This window comes from Lynx canadensis, chromosome D3 (genome assembly GCF_007474595.2).
Source record: "Lynx canadensis isolate LIC74 chromosome D3, mLynCan4.pri.v2, whole genome shotgun sequence".
Taxonomy (NCBI): domain Eukaryota; kingdom Metazoa; phylum Chordata; class Mammalia; order Carnivora; family Felidae; genus Lynx; species Lynx canadensis.
Window position 1 is genome coordinate 78,056,540 of NC_044314.2, and position 21,582 is coordinate 78,078,121.

Here is a 21,582-nt window from a genome sequence, read left to right on the forward strand (position 1 = left end):
TTCCCTTTTTTCATACATTTATTTAAATACTTCCTGGCACTTGGGAAGGAAAGGCTTATTACAATGTCATCTGTAATCTTCCATCTTGTTTGGCAGAGCAAACAGAGCTCCTTTTAGCTGATGAGAACGCTGATTCCAGAATGTCCTGGCGTCTTCCAAGGGTGTCCAGATCCCAGGCTCCTGTGGTGGTGCTCACTGATAAGCAAGAGGTGGCAAGACCTTTGACCTGGAGATGCCATCAACCTGCCCAAACTGGGAACCTTCACTGTTGCCTCTCCTCAGTCTCCCCTCAAAACTGAGTGGCTCAAAGGAACTCAGTTTTACAGGCTTCTTAACAGCCTTCCAAATTCTGCGTGCAAAACCCGTAGGTCAAGGGAATGGTCCTCAGTCCTGGGGGCAGCCAGAGCCGCCCTGTCACTCACCCCAGAGTACCACGACTGGTACCATTTTCAATGAGCGCAAGACGTGACAAAGATTGAAAAGCACCTCACCGAGTAAACCTCAGAAGCGTTCCAGTCTTTTCTCCAAATGACTGAGTAAAATCAAAGCTTCCTCCAAGCCTGCGTCCCGTTATCTTTACAAAGCTTTATTGAAACCTGTACGTCAAGGTGACAATAATTCAGTGTTTGGAAAGCAGTAACAACAAAAAAGGGTATCCCAGACTCAGGTTTACCAAATAAATACTGGCAACCAGGGAGCTTGTTCCTCCGTCTCCCAGCAAGAACACAGGGCAGAACCATAGCTTCTGCTGACTTGAGGACAGGAACCTGCACTAATGGGCACGTCTGCAGCATCTCCCCGGAAACCACGCCGAGTGTGAAGAGGTTTGCTTTGGTCCAAAGAATGTCTTCTCGACATAAATTTAGAAGGCTGCTGTCAAGTTCTAAGTTCCTCCCAGAATAAACGACAGCAACTGCTACAGCCTTCGTTGCTAAGTAAAGACAGAGGTCCTGAGCAAGTTGGCATAGGGTAGGGTGCTCCTCCCAAGTTTTCATGGTAATACTGTCCCCTCATTGCGATTAGAGTAAAAAGCTGGACAACCTTCCAGCTAACAGTGGTCAGTCCATAGGATCATCCAGCTTAATGGAGAAATCCGGCAGCAGTTTTCAAAGTCTGTTCTAAGAACAGATTATTGCTGAATACAGTTCGCATGATCTATATTCTAGTTGGGGTGATTTAAAAATTGCCCTAAGGCCAGAGACTCAGCCACCTCTGGTTTAAAACAAAAATACTTAGTGCACAAAAGCAGAAGAAACAACTGTACAACTTCATCTGGAAATCAGACAGGTTCTAATTTCTACAGAAATTGTATCTCCCTGGAGCAGAGAACAGGCGACCATCTATTGCTTTGATTTCAGAGGACAGGTACCTGCTGTTGCCTCCACAGCCAGGCCTCAACAGGGACAAACTGATGGTCTTAAAAATGCCCATATGATTAGAAATTTTGTGTGGCCTCAGACCCTGCTTCTTAGATTTTCCCAGCAGAGTGGCAAGTGTTCATTTCTGGCTGAAGAAGAATCTCCACGACCAGTTCAGAACTGCACCTGTCCTCATGCACTGTGGTGTGGGGGCAGCAGACCCTCTGCTTTCCCTCACTGTCCTCGGCCTCGGTGAGCCCCAAGGCTCACAGCCGCAGGGTGCCAAGAGGACTGTTATAGACTGAGGCGCTTTGGGAGCTGCCGTGCCTGGAACAAACCTTCAAGCAGGACTACGGTGGGGATGAAATGTCTTAGAAAAAGAGTGTGAAATGAGAAATTTACAGTCCGTTCCCTCTAGTGGAAAGCATGCACGCGTGGAGCCTGGTGGTGCACACTGTTCCCTGGAGCCCACCGCTGGCTCCCAGCTCTTCATATGGGCTTGTATAGCAAGGTGGTGACATACTTTTTCTTGTACCGGTGGGTCGCGCTGAGCACCATCACTCCATCCTGAGGAAGAGGGTGGAAATGATCAAAGGTGGTACCAAGTCAAGAGCTCAAACTTTAGTGTGTGTGTGTGTGTGTGTGTGTGAAGCATCAAGAGGGCTTAATAAAAACACTCTTGTTCTGCCTTCAGAACCCGAGCCTGTGGATCTGCACCAGGCCCCAGGAGCTGCCCTTTAGATAAGCACTCCAAGTAGTTCTGTTGCTAGGGGGCCTCACAGCACACTTTGAGAAACACAGCTCTACCAGCAACAGAAGTGTCATTACCTTGATAGAGAGTGCATAAAGGTGGTTCAACATGACGTGGTTGGGCTCGGGGAGCAAAGCTGGATCACACTGTTGGAGAAACAGAAGCAGACATGAGCATTTAGGACTTGGAAATCAAGAAGATTCTCCCTTTATTTCACAGCACCAGGTATCAATGGAAAGGAGGCAGGCTCTCATGTCCCTTTCTGCTTAAGTTGGGTAGTGAAAGACTGATCTGACAGGTGAGGTGAGGGGGTCATGCTTTATGGTCTAAGGGGAGCTCCCTGCATGCCTGTTGGATGCACTGGTGTGTGTCTCCAGTCAGGCTTTACCTTGGCCTCTAGTGGGCCACGGCTATCTTCTTATTGAAAGAGAAGAAGAGAGAGCCATCCAATGAATACACTTTTAGAGAGAGTGGGAAGATAAATCTATACTAAACATTCCCGAGCAGTGGGCTGCAAGCTCATGTCTGTAGAATTCAGAAAGCATGAAGAATGAAATGGATAACTGGGGGGGGACGGAGGGGAGGCCACCCAGTGCCTGGGAAACCATGTCCCAGGGCAAACCACAACCGCTGCGGGAGACGCCTGCACACGGATGCTTTTGGCTCTTCATCGTAGCACACGTGTACCCGCTTGTATGTGGAGTCCACAAGCAGCATGGCTGCTTTATCACCTCATAAACATGGGACTTTCAGGGGGTGGCTTGGACAAAGCACAAGAACACTCAGATTCCCAAGAATTAGGGCTGTGCTGCGCATGTTTAGTGAAACGGAATGGAAAATTAACAAGGTAATAATGGGGTGCTCTTCAGGATCCTGGAGGACACATACTTCTTTTTACGAATAATATCAATTTCCCAGAGAAAATGTGTGTCAGCCAGATCTCCCAAGTTTTAATCCGAGAGCACTGACATTTCTGAAAACAATTTGGTGATTAAGAGTAGATACTGAAGTCTGGGGGCCAGAGGAGGAGCTCCACTAAGTAGCTTACTGACAAGGAATGGTTATAGATTTCTCGTCATGTTTCACAAGGAATGGGGCTTAGGTTGAGGCAAGAGGGAAGCACTAGGAAAACAAGTTCAGAAAGGCTTTGTGCAACGGGAGAGCAGCACCCACACTCTGGAACATCTCACCAGTAGCCCATTCCCACATCAGAGGGGGACCCTGGCAGTTAACACCAACGGGCAACACTGAAACCTTTTTCCCAACCGCTTCCGAGAGGCAGTTGGAAAGGGGAGCAGCACAACAGGACGGTGGAGGATGGTCTGGACAGACGCCTGTGTACTCACAGAAATCCCCGTGTCCTTGTTCAGGATGACCTGGAGCAGATGTGGAGGGAGAATGGGTGGTGCCTTAAACCGTTCTTCTGGTTTTGAGACATAGGGTTCCTGATGGTAGGGTCCTGGTGGGGAGCTGGACAGCTCTGTCGGGAGACGGTGACAGGACATTTACTTTGAAAATTATGAGGTCTAGGAGCAGTCTCACTGAATTTATGGCACCGTTCAGTTTTCCTCGTCCCCTCAACACAGATTTATATTCCCTTGAAGAATATATATAGGCCCCAAGGGTGAAGAGTAGAGGCAATGAGAAAACTCTTCTGGAATTTGGGTGACTGGCATAAAACTCAGCATGAACTCAGATGCCCTGGCAGCAGATAGCGGTGGTGGCAAAGCTGGTGATTCTGGGTCAGACTAACAAGGAAGCTGCTCTCAGTAACCTAACCTGACATGCCCTGCAGAACAATGCTGCTCGCCTTGGGCTGGGCTGGCAAATACCGCAAAGACGCTCAGGGCTTCAAGCGAGGCTTAAGCAGCTAAGCCCAAGGTCTGAGCACCACCAGCCAGAATAAAATGGAAGATAGAGCAGCCTGTTTATAGACACAGTGGTGAAAACAAGTTATATGAGGTATTGGCACATTTCAAAACTAAAACCAAAAATAAAAAATTGATAAATCTAATCTCTACAGGCTCTTTGACTCCACCACTCTCAGGTTCCTTTCAAACACTTGCTTGTCTTGATTATACAGATATTAAGAAGCTTCTGGAGGGGCGCGTGGGTGGCTCAGTCGGTTAAGCGTCCAACTTCGGCTCAGGTCATGATCTCACGGTCCGTGAGTTCGAGCTCCGCATCGGGCTCTGTGCTGACAGCTCAGAGCCTGGAGCCTGCTTCAGATTCTGTGTCTCCCTCTCTCTCTGACCCTCCCCCATTCACGCTCTCTCTCTGTCTCAAAAATAAATAAACATTAAAAAAAAAATTTTTTTTTAAAAAAGAAGCTTCTGGAAGTGCAGCATTTCATAAGGTCAGAGGTAGCTCACTTAGTGATGTCTGACCAGCTGGAAAGGACTGAGCTGTTGTCAAAGGACACGTAGGATGGGTCCTGGCCGCCCAATCCTTGGGCGGAAGATTAAACCTGATGTGCCCCCGCTCTGCCAATTCCCTCAACATCACTTTCTAGGGTACAGGCTCACTTCGTATGCCCCAACCATATGACAGCAGGAAATGGAGAAAAACAAGCGTAGAAAACTGAGCCAATAGGAGTAAATACATATTTTAAGAAAATGACTATCTAAATATGAGGTCTATGGAGAGGCTGATGTTGGTTTACCAACAGTTAGGGGCCAGTTTTCTTTCCCCAGGTGGTCTATGCTGCAGAAACTTGACTAAAAGCTTTGGTATGTGGCCTAAAGTTACATTTATCAGTAAGTGGGGGATACTTGGGCATTTTCTCCATCCTCCTATTCCCACCTATCTGACAAAGAAATAAATGGCTTCTCTAAAAGATTTGTTAGCTATCCAGAAAGAAGAACACTATCTTGGGATTTCCAACTTCTGCTCAACAAGCTGGCTTTTCAGCCACAGCAAGCCCGCCATGGTCAATTTACCACTTGTGGTTTCTGAGCTGATAAGAGTCAGAGATCATGGGGGCAGAAGCTCCAGGCCCAGCCAGCTGACAATGAAGAATCATCCTAAAAACTGCACGGAACCTGTCTTCTTAGACTATCAGGTCCCATCCTGGACAATCTTTTCACTGCCTCCCACAGGGGTCCAAGGAATTGTTTACACTCCTGCAAAAAGGGGCAGTGGAGTTGGCACTGATGCCTGAGATTACAAAACATCACTGCCCCTGAATTGTATGTATTACGTTGCTTCCTGTGGGTTTGGATGAAAAGCAATTAATTGAAAGCTTGAGGCCTGGCTGACTCTTGCAAAGTTCTTTAAGGATGGTACCGAGCAGGTTGTGCAGTTAGCCGGTTTCCTGTGGTTAGCCTCTTTCTCCCCACAAAGGGATTCTGGCAAGGTGCTAATATGCCATATAAGTGACGGCCCAGATCACTGAAGTGTCCATTTATCACCTGTCAGGCTGAGACTCTCCTGACAGGGTCGTCAGTAGGCAGGGAGCTGGCAGGCTCCCCCCGAGCTGGCTCATCACTGACCCAGTGCAACTTCCCAGGGCCTCTTGGCCCTGCCCCTGGCACGAGATCAAGCTCTGGTTCTGCTTCCACCATCTGCTCTCTGTGGCTAAGCAGGCCTCCTGAATACTGGAGATGACCAAAAAAATGGCTTACAGATCCCCTGGGGCTAGATTTCAACAACCTGACCTGACAGAGTTAGGAATCACTTTTGTGGCTCTTTAGGGAGCTACAAACATCCACATGACAGGGCAGCTCAAGCTCAAGAGTGAGAGGCAAGAGAAACAGGACTATTTCTAGACTGCACAGCCCCACCTGCACACACGTGGTATAAAGTAACTGTGTTCATACCAGACACATCGGAGCACTTTTGGGAATCCACCATTAAAGCATCAAATACTTCAAAGTCAGTTTTCTTCACTTGAATGATGTTGTTAACTGTGCCAAGCTGGCTGGTTACTATTGGCTGGGAAGAGACAGACAGGCAGAAATCATAACGTGGAAGGTCTCTGGAGTTATTCTTTAGAGGATTTAGAATTCCTGGCTGGAAGGTCTCATCTCCTGGCTGGCCAACCTGCTCATCTCCATCAAGTTTGCCCATAAGTCTGACAATTAACACTGCCATCTAGCTAAGCCACACACAGCGACTTTTACCAGCAGGACAAGGAGACCTGGCAACAATTGGTAGAGGAAAGTGAGCTGTTAGGATTGTGAAGGCAGTCAGAGGACCAAGGGCAGGAGGAAGAGTACCTCAGAAGGGTCATGTGTCCACTGACCATCCACAAAGAACTTGTACTGATGCTCTCCTTCAGGCAGGTCCAGGATGGCTACAAAGTTATTGTGGCTGCAACGAAAAAGGAAGCAGAGGATTTCAGCTGGGTGAGCTGCCCACTTAAGCTTACTTACAAAACTGGCCATGGGACGAAACCAAACCTTTGTGTGTAAAGAGTTTAGCTGCAAAAGAATAAACATTTTTAACCACTGTAGGCAATTCAGTATAATGACCTCAATCTAGAAAAGCCGTAAGAAAGCAGCATTGCAAGAGGTTTCCTTAAGGACTCACTTTGGTCAAATGCCAGGAATCCACATTCCTACCATCAAAAGGTCAACAAACAGGCATTCATCCTTTTCAACTTGCCCGCAAAATACCACTTGGCATCTGGGAGGCCAAAGAGGACAGCAACTCAAGATAAACTGCACGCTGCCGAGTTTTACGGTCAGTCTGCCTTGGGCAGGAGACGGGATCAGTTTCCCAAGAACCACAAACAGGTCTCTAAAGAAGCTTGCTTAACGTCTAAAACAAGGTTCCAGGAAAGCTTTTTGCTTGAAATGACTCTAACTGTGCTGAGTGTCCCCCTCCTATACCCACATTACCAGTGGAAAAGCAGGCGGCCTGTGACCGTGATCAGGCCACACCCAGCAGGGCACAATTTCTCCTTTTGTTTCATCAAGAGTACTCACTAGTGAAGATGGTTTTTCACTGACTATTTGAGACAGAAGTCAGTGCTAGGATTCCTGATCAAGGGTTTTACCATGGTCTTGCTAATGATGCCTAAATAACAGGTACCTTCCAAACAAAGGCAATACAAAGAGTGTCAAAGTTTAGAAGGAACTTCAGAGATTTTCTGTCTAATGTTCCCTTCTTATAGTCAGGAACACTGAGGCTCAGGTGTTACCAACAGGTTAGCTTAGTCAACATGGACCCAAATTCTGGGCTTGAAGATTCCCAGCCCAGTGCTCTCTCTCCACTGCACTAGAAATAGATTTCTTATTCTGAGGAAGAAGTCTTGCCTAAGCAAACCTATCTGAAGTCAAAGATGTCTGTGAGATACTCATAACTGAGAAGTGTTTTCTCCTAAGTGTGCTCTAAACCTAGAGTCTAACTGGGTATGAGATTTGAACCCTGTGAATCATTAAGCAAGATTATTTTCCATTCAGCATCCATTTTATAAAAACATCCTTTTCTATTCCTCTGCAGAAACCAGTTAGAAACCAGAGTATCTATCCCTGGATTAAGACAAATATGTGAATATTGCCCAGGCAATTACCTTCTCGTGAGGGGAAGTTTACTCCAGTTGTTGAAGGACCCGGATAAGTAAACTTCCTTTCCGCCTCCCGTCCATCGAAATACTGTCGGCCGAGCCTGGGCAGGGGCTTTATCATTCACTTCCAGATCATGCTGCCAAGCCAGGAATTCTTCCTTCTCTGGAACCTAGAAAGGGAACAGTTTACTCAGGGACAGGAAGCCATCAGTGGGCTCCCTGCAACACACAGTTACCCTGTCTAGTCTTCTAAAAAAGAGGCAGTGATGACTACTTAGGTTCATTTTCAAACTCATTAACAGCTCTGCCTTGGTTTCCCCACTGCAAGATTAAAATAACAAAAACAACTATTTCTTAAGGTTGTTGTGAAAGACTGACACAGTCCGTGTAAAATGCTCTGCATTAATGTCTGACATGTAGTAAGTACTTAATAATTACAAGCTGTTAGTATTGTTTTTAAAGAGATCTACATCAAAATTTTAGGAGAAACTACAGAACTCACTTGGAAGCGGGTACAATGAATTCAAGACTAGCTTGACAAATGTCATTTTCTTCCCTGAATTAACAAGATTCGAAGTGTGTGAAAATTTATTAGAGACAATTCCAGAGCTGTCAACTTGAAGCTCACAAATCCAGATTCTAAGGGAAAAAATATTCACAAAGTGCTATCCAGGCACCGGGGAGAAAAAGGTAAGACAAAGACTGACCCTCCTTATGGCAAACAATAACTTCAGGCACGGGAAGTAATGTATAACTGAGGTATTCCAAAATAAGGGAGAAATAAACACAGCCAACTCTGGTTGAAATACATGTGGTTTTAGATCCTTTTACACATTTCCTAGTCAGAAGCCAAAGACATTAAAAGAGCAGGAGTTCCAGGCTGGGAGAGACCTTTAAAGGTGTCATTGAGCAGGAGCACCTGGGTGGCTCAGTTGGTTGAGCGTCCAACTTTGGCTCAGGCTCTACGATCTCATGGTTTGTGGGTTCAAGCCCTGTGTTGGGCTCTGTGCTGACAGCTCGGAGCCTGCTTAGGATTCTCACTCTCTCCTCTCTCAGTCCCTCCTCGACTTGCGCTTTCTCTCAAAATAAATAATTAAAAAAAAAAAAAAAGCGCCGTAATTTCTTTAAAAAAACAAAAAAGGTGCCATTGAGCAAGTTTCTAATATCTTCATTTCGAATACTGACTGGAGCTTATCTTAAATGAGCCTGCATTCTTTAAGATTTAACAAGATCTAAAGATTAAAGAATAACAGACTGGAAAATCACTTGCCAATGAGGAAGTGATAACCACGGCCAAAATGGTGAACTAGTGTACTAAAATAATCCATGACTTTTTTAGGGGTCTAGGGCATTCAATTCAGTGTCTCTGCTACATCATTTCAGTAACGTCTCAGGAAATGATAATGGACACTATTTAAAATCATTCTCCACAGATCCTCTGTATTCTAAATATTTCTTATAGGAGCTTTGCAGCAGCAGCAGAACCACAAGTTACTCCTTGAAGAAAGGAGTTTGGTTCTTGCGGTGTCTTAAACAGCCGTCCTTGGGCCGCGATGATTTCTGGGGGAAGGGATGTCAAGTCTTTGGAGAACCAGGATTTCAAAGTTCACTTTGCACACAGCTCCTCGGGAATGCACAATTTCAGAAAGCAAGTGCAAATCACAGGACTTAACGCCCAGGAAGAGCAGGCTCTTTCGAGTTGGACTCAAAGTCAAGATCCAAGTGAGGATTTAAAATAATGTGATCACCTAGCCCAACATCTGAGAAAAAAATATGAGTAAAGGTGGAATGAGTCGCCAGGCAACTAGCCCAATGGGCAATGATGATGAATACGCAACTGGATACTAACAGAGAGCATGCTGGGCCTGGGGAGACCCCATTTTTCCCAAGCCTGCTCTGTTGCCCTGTCCTTAAGGGATCCGTTCTTCCTTTTTTAGGCTATACCACATACTTTTCAGCTGCCAGAACCACTAAGTGTCCTTGGACTGGGCCCTGCAGCTGAAAACACCACACCCCATCAGGCGGTTTGCAGGAATATGGCTGAACCAGGAGTCAAAGCTCATCTTTAAAGTTTTGATGAATGAAAGCAGACTACAGTTAGGATGTCCAAATGTGGTCTGCAAAAATGTCTGCTTTGGGGCGCCTGGGTGGCTCAGTCAGTTGAGCGTCCGACTTCGGCTCAGGTCATGATTCACAGTTCGTGGGTTCGAGCCCCACATCAGGCTCTGTGCTGACAGCTCAAAGCCTGGAGCCTGCTTTGGATTCTGTCTCCCTCTCTCTGCTACTCCCCCACTCACGCTCTCTCTCTCTCTCAAAAATAAACATTAAAAAATGTTTTTAAAAATGTCTGCTTTGGTCTGTTTAAAATATCATGTCATATTTTTACACGAGAGGAGAGAGAAGGTTGAGTAGCAGCTGGCTGCCCCCTTTTCAGACTGACACTTCACTCACCTACTGACCTCCAGAAGTCCAATTCCTTTTCTGAGTCTGCTCTAAAGAAGCCGGGGGAACCACAAGTTCAGGGAGAACTAAACGCCTCTGGCAACTGCAGTCAGCTGGGTAACTCTGTTTTCAGCTTGCACGTGTGTGCTGGGTTCTTTCCAAAATCGACAATAAACTGCAAAACCAGCTCCGACAAAAAGGGCCCGTCTCCGTAAAGGTGAGGAAAGATCTCTCAAGGCTGTGAAACTAATTATACCTAAGGGGAAAGCAGCGACCGGGGCTCACCTGCTGCTAGCTCAACGATCTTAATTAATTAAGAATTTGAAACGCTGTCCCAGAGCTGCTTTCTCCTTAATGATGTTAAACGAAGTTAGTTCCTCCTCCCTCGGGGTGACTTTCTCTTCGGTAATTAGACACAGGTTCCTGGACTGCGAAGAGGGCTCTTACAGGGCCATCTGGCTTTTAAGTGAATAGAATTAAGTATCTCCTCCCTCCCGCTTACGAAGTTTCTGAGAGGACGTGGCGGGGAATCTAATAGGGGGTTTCTCCCCTCAACATTAATCAAGGGGAGCCGGATTCCCCCACCCCCTCACCTTGATTTCCTCGGAGTGGAAGAGGTCGGCGTCCTCGGGGCTGTCCATCAGGATCTTGGGCCTGTCCCCGTCCTTGGCGCCCCCGGAGCTGTCCCTCCGCGGCGTCTTGTGGCCGCCCTGCCGCTCCAGCGCGGCCCGCTCGCTGCTCGTGTTGCCCATGGCGGGGGTCTGCGGGGACACCGGGAAGCCGGACGGGGCCTCACTCCAGGGAAGGGGCAGGAGACTCCCGCAACTAACGGGTCACAAGGACCCTGGGGAAACAGTCGGAGCCCCGAGTACCACACCGCTCGGGAGAGGGCTCCGGGCCGGTAACCGGTTTGAGGCGTGCGGGACGGACTGGCCGTTTCACAAGCCCGCGTTACTCAGGAAGCCCGAAAATAAGCTCGACACTTTCCCAACAACTCCCCCACCTCCTGGTAACTTCCGCTTCCGGCGCGTCTGAGAGTCGGTCGCGATAGGGGGTGGCGGCGGGAGCAGCGGGCGAAGTGCCTTAGGCTAACTCGACCTCACTTCCGCTTCCGGTCTGGATCTGCGCGGCAGCCACACCCGAAGGAGGCTCCAGGGGCCTCGGGGCACGCAGTCGCAGTGAGCTACTGCGGCCGGAGTCAGGACGAGACTGCGGAAGGCCGGCAGGGGGCGTGCCAGCGCGAGGGCGGTCTGGGCCGCTTTCCCTGCTCTGGAATGAGTGATGCCATTAGCTATTTTAGATATCTTTACCCACTTCCTGTTGATCCTGCACTCGACAGCCAAAGAGATCATTTAAAGTGTTAATCTAATTAAGAGACTCATACTATTAAAGCTGGTTAATGCTCTAGCTCACACGCTTTTTGTGTGCCTTAGAAGCACTGCCTGAATAAAATGCAGATTCCCCGGTCCTATTCCCTGGAAGTTATGATTCCGAAGTAGGCTCTGGAGTAGAGTCTGCATTTTAATATGAACGCCAGGTGATTTTGATGCAAGTAGTCTTGCAGGTGTTTGAGAAAATGACAGACCATAAGATCTCAGGAAATTTGTCAAGACTAGTAGGTTTGGGCGTTATAAAATGCTAGTTACTAGTGTATTTTTTAAAAAATTGCACAGCCTTTTGATAGATAATTTTGTAAGATATTTTATAATCACTTTGGACACATCATTCTGCATAAAATTAATTTATTAACGATTGTCACATCGTGGCCAGTGCTTTAGCAAAAGTGTATAAACTTGTGGTCCTAAAATATTCTAATCTATCGGTCACTGTCACGGTTTTTTTTTTTGGTGGTGGTGAGGTTTTTTGTTTTTGTATTTTGTTTCGCATGTGATTATCTCAAAATGCTTTGCATTTGCTGGGCCAGGTCATGCATTTTGTCTACTGAACAAACATTTATTTGATACCTACAAAGTGCCAGGCATTGTGCTAAGTAAATAGTAGGCAGATGACTAACAAGTAAATGGTCTCCTGGGAGATTCGATTGTATCCATCAAAATAAAAAATGTACCTTCATCTTAGTGCACAATTTTACTTCCAGGGAACTTCTGTAGAAATATACACATGCAAATTATATGGAAGCATGTCCATCTGCCACAGGGTCTCTAATGCCATATTACATTAATTCTTTTTTTTTTTTTAATTTTTTTTTCAACGTTTATTTATTTTTGGGACAGAGAGAAACAGAGCATGAACGGGGGAGGGGCAGAGAGAGAGGGAGACACAGAATCGGAAACAGGCTCCAGGCTCTGAGCCATCAGCCCAGAGCCTGATGCGGGGCTCGAACTCACAGACCGCGAGATCGTGACCTGGCTGAAGTCGGACGCTTAACCGACTGCGCCACCCAGGCGCCCCATATTACATTAATTCTAAGACGCACATGTTTTTTAAGGATGCACATTTTATTTCACATTTTAATCTCTGAAACTGGGTGCTCCTTACAATCAATGGAATGTTAGATTTGATGAAATAAGGAAATAAAAAACTGCAAAATTTGAAAAGGTGTGGCAATAGAATGACAAAATGAATTTTTAAAATTCATTTTATAGAATAATGAGGAACTTTAAAAAAGGAGGAAATATGGGGCGCCTGGGTGGCTCAGTCGTTTAAGCGTCCGACTTTGGCTCAGGTCATGATCTCACAGTCCGTGAGTTGGAGCCCTGCCTTGGGCTCTGTGCTGACAGCTCAGAGCCTGGAGCCTGCTTCACATTCTGTGTCTCCCTCTCTCTCTGCCCCTTCCCTGCTCATGCTCTGTCTCTCTCTGTCTCAAAAATAAATAAACATTAAAAAAAATTTTTTTTAATTAAAAAAATAAAAGTAAAAAAGGAGGAAATAGAATTCTGTGGGTAAATATGGAGAAGTGTCTATGACATTCCAAATCCCAAAGCAAGTGGCAGAACAATACAGGTTAAGAGCATGAGCCCTGAAGTTAGCCTGGGTTTAAATTCTGGCTTTACCACTTTGTAACTGCCACCTTGGTTTCCTCTTTTGTGAAATAGGAAATTAAATAACACCGACCTTATAGGCTTGTTTTGTGAATTAATTGAGAACATGCACAGAAAGTGCTTAGCATAGCACCTGACTCAGTAAACATTCAACAAACGTTAGCACTTTTATTGGCATCATTATTCTTGTGAATGGAAAGTTCTGGAAATATATACAACACAATGTTAATAGTGGTCCCACCTGGGGAGAGGAGTGGGTTTGGAAACAGGAGCAGATCGAAAAGGGACTTTCTTTTTTTCAATTATTGTTTGAAATTTTTCTCCTGTGAGGATGTACTACTTTTGTATTTTAAAAACAGATTTTATAAGACAAAAATAAGCCATGATTCCAGCTCCAAAGGAATCCACAGAGTAAAGGTGGAAACGGACTCCTGGAAAGGCAATAATTCGGGTAGGCAAAAGGGTTCTACTGGCCCAGAAGGGACTTAAGCCAGGTCAGAGGATAACCCAGAATGCATTCTTTGAGCTTTCTTGCTCACACTAGGCAGTGAGGAGGGCCATGGACATGAGGACAGTGAGCTCATGAACACATAAGCTGTGGACCCTTTATCTGGCTATGCAGGTGCTGTTATGCATGAAGAAAGTTTCAAGACTGCTGCTCTGGCTCAGATAAGATAACCCAGTGAAAGCATGGGTCCCAGATCTCCCCGGTCCCCATTTTCTTTTCGTGCAAACTCAGAAGAAAGGCCATGGGAGGCCATCTGCAAACCAGGAAGCGAGCTCTCACCAGAACTCGAATCCTGCCAGAACCTTGATCTTGGACTTTCCAGTTTCCAGAACCCTGGGAAAGTAAATTTCTGTTGTTTAAGCCATTCATTCTGCGGCACTTTTTTTTTTTTTTTTTTTTTTTTAATAGCAGCCTTATCTAAGACGGACTGCAGTGTGTGTGAGCTGTTGAGATAGAGTTGTAAGCTGGCCTACCTGGATTTCCACCAGACCTTCTGAAATTCACCTCACCGATGTAAATAACACAATGTTGGCAGACTTGTCTGTCTTTTCTTGGTAGATGACCCCATGTTCTCTCTCCACCGAGATACAACTGTCATTGTGACAGAGAGATAGTCATTGGCTCAGAAGTAAAATGAGCTCATTCCATGGTATTCGGTCCACAAGTATTTGTGTAGAGCCAGTTTATGCCAGGCTTTGTTTTAGGTGCTGTGGATAAAGGAATAACAGGAAAAGGAGTGTTAATCCTTTTGCAAAGCTGAAGGGCCCTGTGTAGCAATAGATACATAATCGAATATGCAAACATACATAAGCTGGATAATTTCAGAGTGATTACTACTATGTAGGAAACAAATGAAATTACGTGAGAGAGAGACTGGGTACTACTTTAGATAAGGTGGTCATGGAGGACCTCCCTGAGGACGTCACAGTTGAGCTGAGACCTTACTGACAAAAGAGAGTCAGATGAGAAAATAGTTTGGGAAGAGTGTTTCAGGCAGAGGGACAATGCAAGTGCAAAGGCCCTGAGGTGGGTATGAGTTTTTCATGCCGCAGAAACATACAGGTGATTTGGGAGTGTATTGGAAAGCAGGAGGAAAGGCTTGATCCTTTTGGGGCTTGATAGTCACAGTGGAACTTTCTGGATTTTATTCAAAGTCAGTGGAAATTCATGGGAGGGTTTGGGTATGGGAGTAATGTTATCTTATCCACATAATGATTGATATACATTTTATAATATCATAGAATTTAGGGGTAGGGCTGAATTTTAGAAATCAACTGATTATAAAAATACAGAATTGTAAATTTTATAAGTGTAGACTTCCAGGCTCTTCCAGGGAAGAGACATTAACTGGCAGACAGTCTCATTTTGTGACTTGTGATATATCTGGCAAAATTCTATTTCTTGACCTGGGTAGTGGTTATTAAAGCATTTGCCTTATAATAATTCACTAAGCCACACTTTTGTGTGGTTTCCTGTATCTTTGTTTTATTTTCTTTCTTTTTTTTTTTTTTAATTTTTTTTTTCAACGTTTATTTATTTTTGGGACAGAGAGAGACAGAGCATGAACGGGGGAGGGGCAGAGAGAGAGGGAGACACAGAATCGGAACCAGGCTCCAGGCTCTGAGCCATCAGCCCAGAGCCCGACGCGGGGCTCGAACTCACGGACCGAGAGATCGTGACCTGGCTGAAGTCGGACGCTCAACCGACTGCGCCACCCAGGCGCCCCTGTTTTATTTTCAATAAAAAAATATTTTTAAAGAAATAGCTTCCCTTACAGAGTAAACTGAGACCTCAAGGTGAGAAGCGCCCAGCTCAGGGTATCACATCTGTTTTTTTTTTTTTAAATGTTTATTCATTTTTTGAGAGAGAGAGAGAGACAGAGTATGAGTAGGGGAGAGGTAGAGAGAGAGGGAGGGGCAGAGAGAGAGAGAGAGAGAGACAGACAGACAGACAGAATCTGAAACAGGCTCCAGTCTCTGAGCTGTCAGCACAGAGCCTGACACAGGGCTCAAACCCACAAATGGCGAGATCATGACCTGAGCTGAAGTCGGCCCCTTAACCCAGCCACCCAGTCACCCTGGTAACACATCTGTCTTAATAAAGTTCACTCCAGGGGCGCCTGGGTGGCGCAGTCGGTTAAGCGTCCGACTTCAGCCAGGTCACGATCTCGCGGTCCGTGAGTTCGAGCCCCGCGTCAGGCTCTGGGCTGATGGCTCAGAGCCTGGAGCCTGGTTCCGATTCTGTGTCTCCCTCTCTCTCTGCCCCTCCCCCGTTCATGCTCTGTCTCTCTCTGTCCCAAAAATAAATAAAAACGTTGAAAAAAAAATAAAAAAAAAAATAAAGTTCACTCCAAATCTACTCTCTATCAAGAAGCTTTGAAGGAATGGAGGAGAAAAGGATGTATATCTCTTCCCTTTCCCAAGAAGATGACTGACAAACTAAAGCAGTTTTCATGCATAGATTCACCTAAGGTGAAAAAAATAAAAAGAAATCTGTATTTGTCTCATTAAAACGTGAGCTCCTAGGGATCTGAGGATGAGTTTAATAAGCCCTCTAACATGCCTTGTTGATGACCCCTGCGTCCCATCTGCAATCTGCGTGCATCCTTCTGTGTATGCCCAAAGTTTCCTACTGTAAGCACATGTGACTCTATCTGAGGGCCTTCTAGAGCATTCTTGGCATGCACATGGGGGAGACCAGAGGGGCCACACAGTGGATAGTTTGTGAGCGGTCCTCAGCAGTGACAGACAGTAGTTTGTGGATAGATATTGCAGCTCCTTGGCCAGTGGGTGGAACATTTCTAAGATATGTTCCATACTGTGTCCACTACAGAGGTCCCCAGTGGAACTGAACCAATTTATGCCCAACACAGTTAACTTGATCATAAAGGTACACTAAATTTGTTGGCTTCCTTCCTCTCTTTCCTTTGTCACTTCTCAGGATCATCTCCTAAATAAACACTCGGAATCACCTTCCAAATAAATTACTTGCACAAAAATCCTGGTTGAACCTCTTGGGTTACAGCAGAGGAGGCAAAATGGCTTGCTGAATTATACAAGTTCGTGGCTGACAGGACACTGCTATTTCAGTCTTCATGATCTGACATACCATGCGGGCTTAAAGAAAAAACAAAAACAGTATTGGAGAGCACCCTTCACAACAGCCAAAAGGTGAAAGTAATGCAAATATCCATCAAGGTATGAGTGGATAAACTGGAATATTCCACACAATGGAATATTACCCAGGCCTAAAAAGGAGAAGTACAATTGACCCTTGAACCACTGGGGTTAGGAGCCCCGCCCTCTACCCCTCCCAGGTGAAAATCCGGGTATAACTTTCGACCTACGTTTTTTTTTAATACACCAATAGGCGGGCTGGGACTGGGGCGACGGGTTAGGCCGGGAAAGTCGGGTTGGCCGGGCCCCCCCTTCCCTTGCGCCCTGGTGGGCCTGCAGGCGCTGTACAGCTGCCCCATCTACCTGGAGGTGCAGCACCAGTTGATGAGCGTCCGGGAGCTGCGGCGACACGTGAGTGCTTGGCCTTGCGAGGCCGTGGGGTTGGGACCGTGTCTGGTGCAGCCCCTGACTTCCGCGCCAGGAGAAGGGGCCGCCGAGGGCGCAGGGCTGCCTCCGCAGGGCCATCCCTGCCCCCTGGGCTTCAGCCCAGCCTCCGGCCTTCTGGCTAGAGGGCTCCAGCCCTGGGGTCGTGGCCCGGAGCTGCTGAGGGCCTTGGTGGGCCTTCCTCGGGACTCAGAGGGCAGCAAGCGCAGCCTCTGTGAGAGTCGCTTTGGATTTGGTAGACGTAGACTAAGGGGGGGGGGGGGGAGGCGGGGCGGTTGTAAATAAATGCCTTGAGGCTTTTGCTGTTAACAAGGCGGTCAGTTGTAGAGCGGTCAGTTGTAGACACACTGTTAACAGTGGATGAACCTTGAAAACAGAATGCTAAGTGGAAGACGTCAGCCACGAAAGGCCACGTGTATGTAGGATTCCGTCATACGAAATACCCGTAATAGGTAAATCCGTAAAAATGGAAAGCAGATTGGTGTTTGCCAGGGGCTGGGCTAAGAGGGAATGGGGAGTGTCTGCTTAATGGTTATTGGGTTTTCTTTTGGCGTGATGAAAATGTTTCAGGACTTAATATAGTTGGTGGTTACAGGACACTGTGACTGTACTAAATACCACTGAATTGTACACTTTAAAATGATTAATTATATATGTTATATGAATTTCACCTCGACTGAAAAAACAGGGCAAGTCCTAGGACAAAGGTGAGAGTTGTCTTGTTTATCCTTGGATGACCCTTCCAGTCCAGGCCTCCTGTGCAGCCTGTCGGAACCTAACCAGTCTGTGACATCTGTTCTAGTTAACGTTTAATACTTTAGAGGCCTTCAGCTTTCTAACCTCATTAGTCCATTTCTTTATCAATAATTGTGTGTGGCACAAACTATCTGCCAGGCCCTGTGGTAGATGCTGGGGATAGAGAATGGTGGGTAAAACCAGACCCAGGCTCTGTGCTAATGGGGCTTGTGATCCTCTTAGAGAAGATGGACATTTATCATACAATCATTCAACAGTCATCTGTGACAAATGCTACATAGGAGAAATGTGATCTATGAGGGGAATGTGAGCCAATCAGGGAAGGCTTCCTGGCAGAAGCGTCACGTTGAAATTTGAAGACTGTAGGTGTTACCAGTGAAAATTGTTTATCAAACTCTATTATGTGAGTGGCATTGTACTTGATATATCAACTCATAATGCTCCCAAGAATCCTTTAAGGGACTATTATTATTATCATTTGTATTTTACAGAAGAAACTGAAGCCAAGAGGTGAAGTGACTTGCTCAAGGTCACACAGATAGGAAGTCATGGAACCAATATTCAAAGTCAGGCAACCATGTTGATGTAGAAATTTAGGCGTTATGGACAGATAACTGGGTGCAGGGTGAGATCATTTGGGTGGGGCCGGTGGTTCAGGCCGATCAAGATTATAACATGAAGCCAGAATCTTTCAGTGAAGTAGATCAAACAAGGTGGGGGTTTTTTTGTTTGTTTTTCTTTTTGTTTTGTTTTTGTTTTTTTAGCGTCTATTGACTTTTATAAATATGGATCTGTGTTCGTTATTGTTGCAAAACTCATTAGCGGAAGTTGGAGGCTATGAATTGCTTGGTGTAAGATACTAAATTCAGAAGGTGGTATCACTTATTAAAATAGTTAAGTTTAAACAAATGACCATGATTATGGCAGGCAATACCTCCAGAACCCCCTAGGTGGCAATGAAGAACATTGAGAAATATTCCCATGGTCTTCCAAAAAGTTGAATGTCTATTTTTAAGTATGAACGAACATGGTAAAAACATCAAGTAATATAGGAGATACTGAATAAAATACAAAAGTTCCCCTCATACCTTCTACTAGAGCTCTATTTCCTTCTCCTCAAAATAACCTGTTGAGAGTTTCTAGTATGCTTTTGGGGGACATATTTTGTTATAACTATATAACCTTTTCCAGAAGAAGTATTTGCTTATATCACTTTCCTTTTAAAAAAAATTGACACAGTGGGGACTTTTTCCCCCTTAGTGTCTTTTTCCATGTCAGCACATACAGATCTCCCTCATTTTTTAAATGGCTGCAGAGTCTATAACAATAATAGTTAACATTTATAGAGTGCTTACTGTATACCTGGTACTGCCCTTGTTTGAATCCATTGAACCCTCACAAAGCCATAAGAGGTCCATTCTATCATTACCCCCACTTTACAGATGAAAAAACTGAGGCACAGTGGATAAGTAATTTGCCCAACCTCACAGAGCTGTAAGTGGTAGAGCCAGGATTTAGATGCAGGAAACTGGACTCTTCCGTCTTCACCCCTAGCTACCATACCAAACTAAGGTAGGATAGATGTATCATAATTGATATGTCAATCTTTCTCAATACTCTTAACAATTATTTTTTAAAAATATACAATAATATGCAAATAAGTAAGTTAAATAAATAAATAAATTACACAAAAATATACAATATGCTGCTATAAAACGTACCCAGGATTTTTACTTATTCATGTATGGTTAGGTCAACAGATCAGGAGATGATGGCCATTGAAAAGATAGTTTATGAGTCTCAGTTCCCAAGAGGAGGGGCTATGCCATGCCAGTCAGGCTGGCCACAGGTAGAGAGGGTGAGGGGAGAGCATGTGCAAAAAGCCCTTCTTGTGGTTTCGTTGGGTCCTGGGCTATAGGGATGGTCCCTGGTTGTCTGGTACTGGGCCCTGGGGTGATTAGGGCAGAGAGATTTTGCCTGCTGGAGTCTAAAAGCCAGATGGAGAATGTGCTTCAGAGTATGGGCTGTGGATTGGTTGCATTGCAGATTCCAGGCAAGTCATTTACTACCAGTAGAAATCAGTTAATCTTGGGAGGTGCAGTCTCTTCCCAGTCACTGAGGGCCCAAGATGTCAAAACATCATAAAGTATAGAAAATAAAGAACATGGGGCACCTTACTGGCTCAGTAGGTAGAGCATGTGACTTGATCTCGGGGTTGTGAGTTTGAGCCCATGGTGGGTGTAGAGATTACTAAATAAATAAATTAATTAACTTAAAAAAAGAAAATGAAAAACATGATGAATACATATAAATAAAATAAAATTTACCATCTTAATCATTTTAAAAAAATTTTGTACTTCTCACTTTATTGGTTCTTTTGCTTCTTAAATTCCACATGTGAGTGAAATCATACAGCATTTGTCTTTCTTTGACATATTTTGCTTAGAATTATAACTTATATATACCATAACTTCTTTATTAATTCATCTATCAAGGCACACTTGGGTTATTTCCATATCTTGGCTATTGTAAATAATTCTGCAATTAGCAGAAGAGTGCATATATCTTTTCAAATTACTGTTTCCGCTTTCCGTGGGTAAATACCCAGTAGTGCAATTGCTGGATCATATGGTAATTATGTTTTTAACTTTTAGTGTTTATTTATTTTTGAGAGAGAGAGAGAGACAGAGAGAGAGCACACACGGGGAAGGGGCAGAGACAGAGAGGGAGACACAGAATCTGAAGCAGGCTCTAGGCTCTGAGCCGTCAGCACAGAGCCCAATGCGGGGCCTGAACTCACAAACAGTGAGATCATGACCTGAGCCGAAGTTGGACACTTAACCGACTGAGCCACCCAGGCGCCCCTCTGTTTTTAACTTAAAAAAAATTTTAATTAATTTTTAATTTACATACGAGTTAGCATATAGTGCAATAATGATTTCAGGAGTAGATTCCAGTGATCCATCCCCTTGTATAACACCCAGTGCTCATCCCAACAAGTGTCTTCCTTAATGCCCCTTGCCCATTTAGCCTATTCCCCCACCCACAACCCCTCCGGCAACCCTCAGTTTGTTCTCTGTATTTAAGAGTCTCTTATGTTTTGTCCCCCTCCTTGTTTTTGTATTATTTGTGCTTTCCTTATCCCCCTCCCTGTTTTTATATTATTTTTGCTTCCCTTCCCTTATGTTCATCTGTTTTGTATCTTAAATTCCACATATGAGTGAAGTCATATGATATTTGTCTTTCTCTGACTAATTTCACTTAGCACAATACCCTCTAGTTCCATCCATGTTGTTGCAAATGGCAAGATTTCATTCTTTTTGATTGCTGAGTAATACTCCATTGTACATATGTACCACATCTTTATCCATTCACCCATCGATGGCCATTTGGGCTCTTTCCATACTTTGGCTATTGTCAGTAGAGCTGCTTATAAACATTGGGGTGCATGTGCCCCTTCAAAACAGCACACCTGTATCCCTTGGATAAATGCCTAGTAATGCAATTGCTGGGTCATAGGGTAGTTCTATTTTTAATTTTTTGAGGAACCTCCATACTGTTTTCCAGAGTGGCTGCACCAGTTTGCATTCCCACCAGCAGTGCAAAAGACATCCTCTTTCTTTGCATCCTCGCCAACATCTGTTGTTGCCTGAGTTAATTTTAGTCGTTCTGACTGTGTGAGGTGGTATCTCATTG

The 21,582-nt window shown here is 45.1% G+C and overlaps 1 protein-coding gene across 1 annotated transcript; it reads right to left on the reverse strand.

Annotated features, from left to right (window-relative positions):
* On the reverse strand, window positions 1-11,079 carry PRKAB1 (protein kinase AMP-activated non-catalytic subunit beta 1). The gene is made up of 7 exons (XM_030335934.1): window positions 10,654-11,079; window positions 7,625-7,788; window positions 6,327-6,420; window positions 5,928-6,042; window positions 3,456-3,589; window positions 2,187-2,255; window positions 1-1,925 (listed from the first exon to the last, which is right to left on the reverse strand). The coding sequence occupies exons 1-7, from the start codon at window positions 10,810-10,812 to the stop codon at window positions 1,848-1,850; spliced, it is 813 nt and encodes a 270-aa protein (XP_030191794.1). The 5' UTR covers window positions 10,813-11,079; the 3' UTR covers window positions 1-1,847.
* Window positions 11,080-21,582: the final 10,503 nt, after the last annotated feature.